General features: G+C 40.9%; 1 protein-coding gene across 1 annotated transcript; it reads right to left on the reverse strand.

Annotated features, from left to right (window-relative positions):
- Positions 1-227: 227 nt before the first annotated feature.
- gal (galanin/GMAP prepropeptide) lies at positions 228-6725 on the reverse strand (the record flags this gene model as incomplete). The annotated part of the gene is made up of 6 exons (XM_079502425.1): positions 228-808; positions 1154-1225; positions 1665-1751; positions 4420-4494; positions 6094-6148; positions 6648-6725. The coding sequence occupies 6 exons, from the start codon at positions 6723-6725 to the stop codon at positions 747-749; spliced, it is 429 nt and encodes a 142-aa protein (XP_079358551.1). The 3' UTR covers positions 228-746.
- Between the last annotated feature and the right edge of the window lie 6294 nt (positions 6726-13019).

Below are 13019 nucleotides of genomic sequence, written 5' to 3' on the forward strand. Positions count from 1 at the left end.
AAGGACCACTGGTGGACCCCCGTACCACTGGTTGAAAACGGCTGCTCTATTGAACTTAACACATGCAGTAACCCTCACAGATGGTGCTTATGAGTTGAGAGAGACATGGTGCGTTGAGAGAGACAACGTAAAATGCCATTTGTTTAATTTTATTCACTCCTTCCTCTCAAATCAGACAACAGTTTTAACATGATGAAACAATATTAGTGATATTTGGAATACATTTTTCTGCAGTCCCCTGTACCCAGAGCCGTCCAAAACCAATCTCCGTTCAAATATCTCAGAGGTTATCCATATTGTTGCCTTTACATTGAGTGCTACAGCCAGAACTATTTCACCTTGTCTTGCACAGCAAAGACATTATCTAGTCTTAGCTTTATGTGCTGAGAAAATAATACCCTACAGTATGTGGAATAACCCTGCATAGACAGCCACATTGATTTGTGTGCCACAACAAGGTAATGACTAATTTATGCTGCATCACATAGCCAATATACAATATTTGGCTATGGTGTCGTGTATACAATATACACGACACGATCACACTGCAAAGTATAAATCGGGCTCACGAATAGAACTTTTGAACCTTGTCAAAGGGAGTTGTTGAGACTAACGGTGTTGAGACTATCTTTTGAGTAACATGGGCCGAGACAGCAAAAACATTGATTGGTTTTAGGAAGGCGAACATCAGAGAAACAAACAGGAGAGAGGATGAGCAGACACACAGGTGAAGCGACAAAGATGAATTAGGAATTGGCCAGCTCTTCTGAGGCCAGAGAGGACTGGAGGCTGTCCAGGGAACCCAGCTCTGCAATAACAAAAGCATACATGTGAACAGAGTTCCATTTGTAAAAAGCAATTCAAGCTCTACACTTATTCAGCAAATAAAACAAATGATAATTTACTACAAGCTCACAATGTGTAGTACATGAACTTCTTTATCTGGAATGGTTATTGTGGAAAATATACAGTACAAGTGAAAGATTATATCGAAAATATATTTAAATTTAAAACATTCTGTCTCCAGAAGCAGAGATAGAACATACTGTATCCCCAACTAATGGCGATACAAATTAATGACCGGGGGGGGATACCAAAAGCAGAGGCTTGGATCTCCACCCCAGACACAGGTGAAGAGTTGGGACTGACTTGCCTTTAAGTTTGAGGTAGGACAGGAAGTCGATGACTGTATGAATAACGTCCTCATCTGCTATCCTCTGGGCCCCTGTGGAAGGAGAGCACAGCAGAACGTCAGTGTACCAACAACCGTATGTACAGTGAAACACACAGTGGCGTAGCAGTCTGGCCACCTAGCCTGTCAATGCCGCCTGACAGCGTGTTGTGGGTTCGACTCCCGATCCTGATGACCTTTGCTGCGTGTCACTCCCTGTCTCTCTCTCCCCATTTCCTGTCAGACTACTCTATCAATAAAGGCAGAAAAAGGCAGAAATAATATCTTAAAAAAAGAAAGTGTCTTCATACTGCCATCCATAGCACTGGTCCACACAAAGTGGGTTAGGACTAGCGTTGTCCCAAAATCTGGGCCGATCATGTCATTTTCAAATAATCGGATCGGGAGCAAAAATCGGGAAAATCCCTGGTATATCAATATTACATCCATATGTGCGTGTGCGTGTGCACGTGCACGTGCGCGCACGTCTGACCTGTTCTGTAGTCTTCATCCTGGGACATGTCTCTCTTGCCAGCCAGGCCAGCCTTGTCCGCTAGTGTCCTGTGTCCTTCCATGCCATCTGAACAATCAAGGTTAGTGAGAGATCATTACAATTATGACCATAGATGGGACAACTAAATAAATACAAACATATACACTGACTCAACTGTTTGTTAATATTTTGAGGTAAATCAATTTCTTAATTTGACAGAATTAACCTAGTGTTAATGAATAAATAAATCTCCACAAATTTGAGAATATATTATGTTCTAGAATCAGGCAATAAGTTATGAAATTAAAACATTCTACAAACTGATTTAATATTTAAATCGGAAATGAATGAAAGCATTTAAATAAACTGGATGGCACACCTACTTAATTTTACAAGTAACCTAATATTAAAAGTGATTTCATTTAATTTAAATATCACTTTTTTGTTTTGTTGTGATAATCCTCCCTACTATAGAGTGTGCTGAGAGGAGTTCCTCCCTGCCCCCAGTTAACCCCTGGGGTCAAAAAACCATAGGTTTCGGTTTTGGCTAGGTGGCCCAGCCTTCATCCAATCAGGATAGAGAGGGGCCTTCCGCCAAGTAGAACACACATTCACACCTGTTTTCTACATTAAAAAGCATCCCAATTCAGACAAGAAGCATCGCGTGAGAAACATTTACGCACACACACACACACACACACACACACACACACACACACACACACACACACACACGCACACGCACACGCACACACACACGATACATATTGTCTGCCTATACCTCATGAGAAAAGCAAAATGACATCGTTCTAAACGTAGTCAGCTAATTCAGAGTGTCACTTCATTTTTCTGTTTGTGTCGATTTCCAAACTTCTACGGACCAGCTGCAGGGCTTGGCTCTTGGAATTGCATAAAACAATATGAATGAAATGAGAAATAAAGTAAAACCACTATAATTCACAGAAAACAAATGTTAGCCTATGTACAGAACAAGCTTAGAGAAACAAAAATCATGATACCTAAACAAGCATGCAAAAGTATTCTTTGCACATTAGGGTATTTCAGGGCGTGGCCGAATCCACCATTCCTTGATGGGGTGAAAACAACACAGCTTCACCTTTGGAATTGCAATACGGAACCTAACCGTTGTTTTTTCTTATTTTTTACCCCATCATGACATAACTTATGGGGAAGTACTGTAATGCAGGTAATTGCAACAACCATCGATGTTGTGAAATTTTTAAACGGGACCGCCAAATATTCTAAACTTTACGCGATTCTGCTAATAATCACAACCAAGTTTTTGTGGGGTCAACCAAAGAATAATCACGCAAAGATGATACCCTTCCCCTATCCGTTCAGCCATAGCATTAGTTGCCGTACAGTACAGTATACTACTATTCAGATTTTATAGGCATGGATATAAAATTGGTTATTATAAACCTACTGGTATTACTCTACAAAAAATGGTGTGTTTCTTCGAGGTGTTGATTTTGATCAGTTGAAAGAATCAATCATAACCTTTCGAAGTACAGTATGAGCACGAGTAGTACTCTCAATAAAATAATTGGGTGGTGAATTCACCGGAGAAGTGGTTATGAAAAAAAGAAAAGAGGACAGTACTAGTACTATAAGAGCTGTTTTTAATTTGTCACAAGCACTTTACTGGCCATTGGCCAATTACCTCCTTCATGGACGACCAAATCAACTCCTACGGAATGGCAACAGGTTAAGAACTTTAACGTCATTTTATCACTGTCAATGTAGCTTATGATGTCTGTCTGTCTGTCTGTCTGTCTGTCTGTCTGTCTGTCTGTCTGAAGTAACATATATAATCCCCTTCATAGCCGTTTCCGATTTCTTGTGACATTAACGCGTCATGAGGCCATGCCAGTTAGCTGAAGTAGTGCTTCAGTTGTGACCGTCACCGTACTTACGACCCATCAGTGGTGCTTTTTAACCCTGAACATATAACATACATTACCTTCTTAGTGTGTTCACAAGGCACTATGGGCTCCATTTTCGTCACCGCTAAACCCCTTATCCCTAAACTTCTTTGTCTTTTTTTTACTATTTTGCAAAACATTTTTGAATAGTTAAAATGGCCATTCTACAAGCTCACAACGTGTCAATGTAGATTGGCTAGTTGAACTATTCAAAAATGTTTTTCAAAATAGTAAAAAAAAGGCAAAGAAGTTTAGGGATAAGGGGTTTAGCGGTGACGAAAATTGAGCCCTATGTCTCTTTTTCTGGCCTGACACTTTATTATTACAATTATAATCTACAATTGATATTCTTTACCTGGCTGGCTTTCTTTTTTTGTAAAGCATTGAACTGTTAAATCTGAGTGGGTGTATTGTAATCTCTGTCAGACATAAAAAGGACTTTAAAATGTTAAATTAAAAAAGCTATGACAAATAGTGAATAGTGAAGTGAATAGTGAAGCTATTTGTAGATCTGTAATCTGTTTAAGCAATTAAAAAATGATATAGCACCTCAGCACAAGCACAAAACCTGTATCATACAAGTTCTATTGGGAACTGAACAAATAATAATAATAATAATAATAACCTTCACATTTTAACTTATGAACACAAACAGCAGCGGCTATAGTTAAGGATAGACTATGGGCCAATGGAGCAGCTGCTCCCCTGACAATACTTAAGGGCACAAGACAAGTGGCAGGATGTTTGCACAGAGCAATTCCTGTCCGTCGTCCAAGGCCCTGCAGCGTCCGTACATGTTTCTATCTTACATTGAGGGCCCTGCAGCTCTCCTGTGTCTCTGGTACTGGGAGAATCCTTAATCTGAATTAGGTGATCAATACGACCTGCAACACAGGATGAGGCAGGAGCAACCTTTACCTGGGCTTCGCACACGCACGCACGCACGCACACACACACGCACGCACGCGCACACACACACGCACACGTGCACACTCACTCACTCACTCACTCACTCACTCACTCACTCACTCACTCACTCACTCACTCACTCACTCACTAGGTAATGTGTCTCTCAAATCTGAACTGAATCAGATTCAAGAATTTAAGGAAGCCAAACTTGTAGTGTCATGTTGATATGTTCTTCTCTGTTGCATGGATTGTATGGATATGACATAGGGACCGACAACAACGCACATTTTTACAAACCAGCATAAATATTGATGTGATCATCAGTCTACTTGTCGCCCTGCCCGGTATTCATCATACCTCGGCTACTGAAGACACAATGTGTATAATGGAGCAGCAGAGTAAAGCTGGCCTAATGTCATGTCATAGCATGGTGAAATGTAATGGAGAACTGATATGACTCCACCAGCATGGAGATGAGGACAGACAGGCTGCAGGTCTGCAGTATACCATCAGTTTGGATTCAGAATCAAAGCTGCACTCCATTGCATATACCCGTACTAATACTGTACCCGGGGATACAGTATGTTCTCTCTCTGCTTCTGGAGACAGAATGTTTTCAATTTAAATATATTTTTGATATAATCTTTCACTTTACTGTATATTTTTCACAATAACCATTCCAGATACCCGTGTGTAAACTAAGTAGGTTAATCACTCAAGTATTTCCAATGTTCTATTTGCTCATACTCCGCTACATCTCAGAGGATCTTCATACCAATAACTTTTACTCAAATCAAGTGTTATTACCAGACTTGTATATGGACTACATTTAGGTTTTGATACTTTTACTTAAACTAAAGGACCACTTTTCAACCTATCTTCATATAATGGGTCCCCACTAATAATCATGATAAAATGGCACAATCATTTTTCTACTCAGTCTGTGTCTCATAGGAGGGCTGTGGGTAGTTCAGAAACCCGTCCACCAGTGACATCATCGTTAGGCAGATTTCTTTTTACCAAAATGTTTAGATTTTTATTATCGTGAGAACGATGGCTTCCTGCAGTTTCTATTAGCTTGGATTCCCCATCGATGATGTCACTGGTGGACGGGTTTCTGAACTGCCCACAGCCCTCCCATGAGACACAGACCGAGTAGAAAGAATGTGTGGTATTTTATCATGATTATGATAGGTTGAAAAGTGGTGAAGTGGTCCTTAAAGTAAAAAAAACAAAAACAAAAAAACCCTACTTTTTTTACCACTGATCCTACCCAGGATTAAACTTTTACAGCTCAGTCGAGACGGGGAGATATTTCCCATTATGAGCTTCAGGCAGCACTATACTTGTTTTTGGGATGCGTCATTTTCGTCATTTGTGGTGTGGTGAAATGTAATGTCATTCAAATGCAGTTATGTTGTTGGATGTGTAAAGCTGTGTGAAAGCAGAAACACTTTAAATATACCTAAGAAATGTAACAAAGTATATTAATACAAAAAGAAATATATACATTTTGCCCTAAGCACTCTACCTTGCGAATGTGTTGTGTTGAGTATAGGCTGTTATTTACTTACGAGGACCTAGGAGGTAGCCTGCGCTGTTCAGAGTCCAGCCTCGCTTCTCTTTAGCCTGCCATTGTGGACACACACACACACACACACACACACACACACACACACACACACACACACACACACACACACACACACACACACACACACACACACCCACACACATGTGAATTAGGGTATATGGCTGCCTATATTTGATATTACCAATAAAGGCCTGCCCTAATGTGTGGATTTTATTGTCTTGTCTTTTAAGAACTGAATTAATGCATGAAGCATACACATGGAAATATGGATATTTTAAATTTGTAACTCTGTTAAATTAACACATGTGCATTAAGCTAGTCTACATTAACATGTTTCTTTTGTAACTGAACTGACACACTATAGCTACTTATTTGCCATCTAATAAAAAAGCTAGGCTAGACGTTTGGTAATAAATTGGACGAAAAGAGTCAGACACATTTCAAGCAGTGTTGCCGTGGTACATGTGGTTTATAACAAATAACAAAGTAACCTAAGAGCTAAATACAAATCCCACAACATAAATTACAACTTACTGCAATGAATCCAATGGTCTCAGAAAGAGTTGCGCAAAAGATAAGCGACACGCAAAAAGCCCCAAAGTACTTCTGCATCTAAAATAAAGAAGGAAAATGTCACGTTCGTTGATGCACACAATTTGTCACGACACAAGTAAAAACGATCAGTGTCTAAACAATTAACAGTATAGGCTCTACGTCGCAATACTATACGATCTGAAACTCACCTTAAGCTGGTGGTGTGACTTGTTGCGTGTTATAGAGTTATCTGAGAAAAGACGCTTGGATGCTCTTTCCAAGTTGCGCGGTCCGCTTGAAGTTTCGCTGCGTGTCCCTGATGTGCTCTTTTACGACAGGATCAGTTTCTTAAAATGTGGCTATAACGACACTTTCACTCGCCTTTTATAAGCCCCTTGAGGAGAAAAGGGGACGCTGCTCAAAGACGTCATCGTAGCCCCGGGCCCCCCTCCTTCGATGGGAACTGGCAAAGGTCACGAATGGGAATTAAATGTAATAATATCGTCATTATATTTGCCACCTTCGTTCTGAATCATGGAGTTTCTTTCATAATCATTACGTTTTCGAGCGCCACGTGCTCCATGGATTGGAAAGTTTGTATAGTAGCCTGATATGTATAGGGCCTATGCTATACACTAGGCGCTTGCGGTCCTTTTAGGGATATTTCAGTACCATGGACAGCTCCAGATTGCATCTAATACTCCCTTACGGAGCTATGTGTGTGGGTGGGTGGCTGGCTGGGTGGGTGCATGGGTGCGTCTGAGCATGAAAACAGCATGGTTGTTTTTCACCACCTGTGCGCAACCTAACACACACACACACACACGCACATATTAACTGTATATATGGTGATTTCGGGTGTGCCAGTACAGTACAGTACAGTACAGTACAGTACAGTACAGTACAGTACAGTACAGTACAGTACAGTACAGTACAGTACAGTACAGTACAGGGACCCCCACAAGGTAACTCTGTCATTTCTCAACCGTTTCGGACACGGGCGGCTCGCCGAAATCGGACCGGCACCCTGGGTGCCGGTCTGTGGGTTCCTGTGGGTCTGGAACCCCCCACACGGAGTTGCACCACTCACAAGTAATTTCAGTGATGAAAACAGTCTGACGAATTATTAGTGTGGTGGCCAGAGAGCCAACCAGACTGTAGTAATTTCCCGACTTTATTTATTTATTATTATACATCACTGTACGCAGTCAGTTATATATTCTACACAGTCTCTGTTAGTGAATAAAATAGAGAAGTTGAACAATTGCATGATGAAATGTATCCCCGAGGAAACAATGTTTTGTAAAGCAGTGATGTTGATTGAACATCTTAATATAGTTATCATCTACTCCAGCAGAATATATTCATCTTTTTGGTCCTGAAGCACATTTTGAAAAAGCACAAAATTCTCCACACCAAATCACCACTCGCTGGCAACTGCCAAATAAAAAAATAAAAAACAATCCGTCTTTTATATCGTTGAGAAACATGCCCTGCATAATGACTATTTTCAGAGCCCGCATGGATTTGTTTTTACATCCGGATACCCCATCCAGGTATATACCAGCTCAGTGGCCTTGTGGTTAGAGTGTCCGCCCTGAGACTGGGAGGTTGGGGTTCAATCCCTGGCCGTCAAGGGTTGGATTGGGGGTAAGTCCCTGCGACATACTAGCGTCATGTCCAGGGGGTGTACTTGTACATCAAGCTGCCTCACGCTACAGAAACAGAAGATAGGCTCCTGCCCTATGGGCCTCATGGCTTGGCAAGGCTATACTTACTTACTTACCCCCTCCAGGACAGGCTTCAGACGCACCTCCTCAGGAGACCATTTCATTTGGCGTTAGGAACCCATTGCGACCGTATGCCCTTGCTGACGTCGATCCCAGGCAGGGTTCGAACCCACAACCTTTCGAATGAAAGGCCAATGCTCTAACCACTACACTATGGTATTGATTTTGACCACTTATAGGTATTGATCAAAGACAGGTGTATTTGTTGACTTGCCCGTACAGTATGTGTAAACTATGGTTGGCAAAGCATGGCACCACCATTGCATTTGGTCTATTATAATTAATTCATTGATTCATTGTCTTTTCATAATACCACATTGGACCATGCATGTTCATGTCCATGTGTTCCTGTGAACATTTAATTTATACCCGTGTAACTGTGACTTCCAGTAGATGATCACACATACATTACCGAGACATACAGTACCTGGCTTACTGACTGTGTGACTGACTGGGGAACACAAATCAGTGTCACAACTCAGAGACCTCTTAGCCCTTCTTTCACCAGTCACCATTGTTATTTCCATGACACCCTGTGTGGACAGTCATCATCATTACCACATCTAACAAGAAACTCTCCCTGGGAGCCACCGGACTCATTGCTATAAGACAGTGCTCTGATGGGACGTAGGAACAGGGTAGGAACAGAATGTTCAGTGAATACATTGGAAAAGTGGCCTCTGTCCTTCCTTGCTCACTGTGATGACCTCCCTGTCTAGGCCTTGTACGGCAGTGTGTCTCTCCCTGTACTCCTGTGTGCGTCTCTCTCTCTCTCTCTCTCTCTCTCTCTCTCTCTCTCTCTCTTTCTCTCTCTCTCTCTCTCTCTCTCAAAATGTCCGCAACACAAACATTAAATGCCATTGACAATGAAGAGAAAATTTACGTCATCTTGTCCCCACACGTCTCATAATTATTTGCCATCGCAATGAAAGGAGAAATTAGGTCAAATGTCCGCCAAATATGACATTAATTGGTGGCAACAGGCATTCTGGTTGGCCAGTATGAGATGATGCATGATGATGTAAGAACGCCCCTCACTTCACACGGGTGTGATTTTTTATTTTGTATAGTGCACTACTGCGACTCATAAAGCTATAGGCTCTGCTGTTCTGAACATGCACATTAAATAAACACAAGCCTCAATAGCATACCAGTTAATTTAACGTGTTTCTTCACATTTGATCTAACCCAGGCCATTTTCACTGACATCCACATCCAAGGCAGAGGAACACTCGCTGAAACACGGTGGTTGTGTGTTTTATCCAGTCAAATAAGGCCTACGTTCTGCTCATGTGAGCTCATCTATTGTGCATGCACCTGTGCCCTCTTTGATAGCACAAGTGCACATACGAAGCAAATCAAACACACGTACGATGGCTCTATAACAATAGGCTACGTGCCAATCGCCTATGTCAGTGATTTTCAACCTTTTTAATGTCAACGACTCTCAGATTGATATGCATTAGGCCACATATACCCTTTTTCATACAATTTGTATCTCTGGGACCCCATTCTACACTGTGAAACGGAACCTAATTTTGTTCAGAGTTACAGACCTGTAATGGTCTATTCTATTTGGTTCCTATAACTAACGGCCATTTAGCTGGGGACCCACTGGAGCCCCAGTGAGTTACTACTTTTGAGTTACTTTATCAATACTTGACTACTATCAGCAGTCAGCACTAATGCTATCCTCCAGCCCATTCGTTTTTAATTGTTTTAATGAACTGATCTAAGGTCTACGCATCTGAAGGCTTTGTGAAGATCATAAATAAGCAGTTTAGCTTCAAGTAAGAATAGTTTTATTCAATCTTACAGTATGTTACATCACCGAGGACACTGATGTTCTCCATTCGATTGATGTAAATGTGGACTGATTTTAGCCCACAGCCCACACAAGTGGTTATTTCTGTGTAAAGGAAAATGGAAAATAATGTATCCATATTCAATATTTTTGTTTAGCAGTATTTTAGTGATTCATTTCACTGATACTTTCCTTGCTTAGCGATGAGCTCAAAAAACCTTTAAATGCAATTATATAATGACGTCGACGATGATAATAAAATACTGTATACTATTTCTTCCCCTGCAGGAGGATGTGGGTTGAGTTTTTCATCCCCTGAAAATCTCACCCATTTGGACCATTATCATCAGCCCACTGTCTACATAGCAGGGAAACATATAATTGCATATAGACACATTTAGTCACACAAATGGGATTTTTTTGGTCTCTTGCCATGGGGTCCAGGGTCATCATTTGTGCAAACTTGGGTGTCCAACAGTGGATGACAGTATAACAAAAAGTAAAAAAGAAAAAAAATGTGTAGGCCTATATTGTACTAGTATGTGTACTTTTCTTGAGTAGGCCTATTTGTTTTTTGATAATTATGACTTTAACTCCACTACATTTCAAAGACTAATATTGTACTTTTGACGCCACTATATTTCTAGAAAGAAAAAAAAGATACATTATGAATTAACCACTTACACGGCAAGCCTTATTCATATAGCAGATCTACAGTACAAGCTCACAACACATCATGATGTTATGTGCATGTTGTGAGCTTGTTCTGCTATTTACACAATTATTGATATTTTTTTGGAAATGTTCTAAATGTCAATACAGCAATGCATTGATATATTAAAAATCACACTCGTGTGAACTGAGTGGTGCAACTACTCGTGCTCGTTTTTTGCTCGTTTTTTTGGTTGCTAACCATAGCAACCATGCTCGTTTCTTTGGTACGAACAAACACGGGTACACGGGTACAAAGCCAGTTGTTGGAGTGGTTTGCACCACTCAAAAAAATAAAATGTACGATAATTATCATAGCGACCAGTCATATCAATCATATCACAGATGAGATTAACTAACTAATGTACTGGGCCAAACTAGTAATTGTAAGTACTCCCTCCAGTACTCAAGTACAAATTTGACAGAGCAACATTCACTTGTAGTTGCATGAGTAATATTTGAACAGGAGTATCCATAGGCTACTTTGACGCAAGTATTGAGGTTGAGTACCAACCTAAAAATGGTGTAGTTTTAAGACAAAAAACAAATGTGCAAATAAAATGTCTCGTCCTACACATTATCTGTTTGGAACAAACGCCCAAACACACGTAATTTTGGCCCTAACTAACCCCTCAGTGTTTTCCATTCTGTTTGTCAGCCTGCGTCAGTAGGCTAGCAGGTGCACGGTCAGCAGGTGTGTGTGAGCAGGTGCTGATATAGTAAGTCCAAAACAAAGTTGGCCTTCCTTCTCCCACTTCAGTCTCTGCAGCTAGTTATTAAGAAGGTTAGAGTTGTGTGAGGCCAATTTCAAAAAGTCTGAAATAACCACGCTTTGGGGGCGGGCTCTCCACGGCTCGGGGCGAGCCGTCTTCACTTTTCGCAATTCTGTGGCGAGCCGTCTTCACTTTTCGCGGGGGCGAGTTGGCAAAGGGGCGAGATGACCTGGTACCCCGTGAACTTGCCATGCCATAGCTATTGGCTGACATGACGCCACTGATTAGGACGTGGAGGTTTCATTTGGGATGCACAGACAGAAGAAAATAATTTAAAGATGATTTTCTATATTTACAGTGTATTTGTCCCCCTATATGTCAAATCATTGCGAGGCTGCATGCCATATTAAGTTAGAACCTGTCTGTGTATTATGTTAGCGCTCTTAACTTGACCGCGCTGCATGGTCTGCTTTCCCTCAGTCCCGTCTAACTGCTGTCAACACAGCCCTCTGTGGAGGCTTGGATTGGGTTACAATGACTGTGATGAACAATTCATCCACACAGTAGCCTACGTTATTGAACTGTCTGGAATGGATCCACGTCTTGAAATAAAGGTTTTGTGCGCTTCCGCAGGTGATAACATTAATTAACCACTTTCAAACTGGCATCTCTGTTTTGGCTGTGTCATTATGGCTGAAGATTCACAAAAACATTAAGAACCTTTAAAAAAATGTCCTTTTCCCCCCAAAAATCAAGTAATCCATAAAGTAATCAAATAAAAAGCATATGCATTGCTCAAAAAGGGGGAAAAGGTATATATTCCTCACCCAACCTTCAAGTCAGGACGTACAGCAGGTTACCCCAAGAACACACAAGGCAGGTGGAGCCTCCTGTTGACTCTGGCATAGAGAAATGACAATATGGAAGCCTGGATGAGAGGGGCATGTGATTTGACCAATCACTGCTGACCCGCCAACTGGAGAGTGTTGTGGTTAAGGGTCGAAAGAAGAAGCTTTGGACAACTGGTCCAAAGCTCTTGACGCAGTTCAATTAATTATTTAATTGATATGACGTTGTGACCAACGGTTTTCTTTTGGTTCCCTTGTCTGTATATATGCCCTTGTACTGTACATGTCTTATTTGTCTTGTCTTGTCCTTGTCTGTGTTTGTTTGTGTTTGTCTTGTAGGCTACTGGTCTGTAGTGTCTGTATGTTTTTTGTTTTTCTATTTGTTTATTGTTTTCCTTCTTAAAAAAAAAAAAGAAATCCTATTATATTTTGCTGACTCATGAGTTTTTCGAGTTACAATATATTTATATATGTATATTATATATCGATTTTGTTTTTTTCTTTAA

The sequence above is a fragment of the Electrona antarctica genome (genome assembly GCF_951216825.1).
Source record: "Electrona antarctica genome assembly, chromosome: 5".
Lineage (NCBI taxonomy): Eukaryota > Metazoa > Chordata > Actinopteri > Myctophiformes > Myctophidae > Electrona > Electrona antarctica.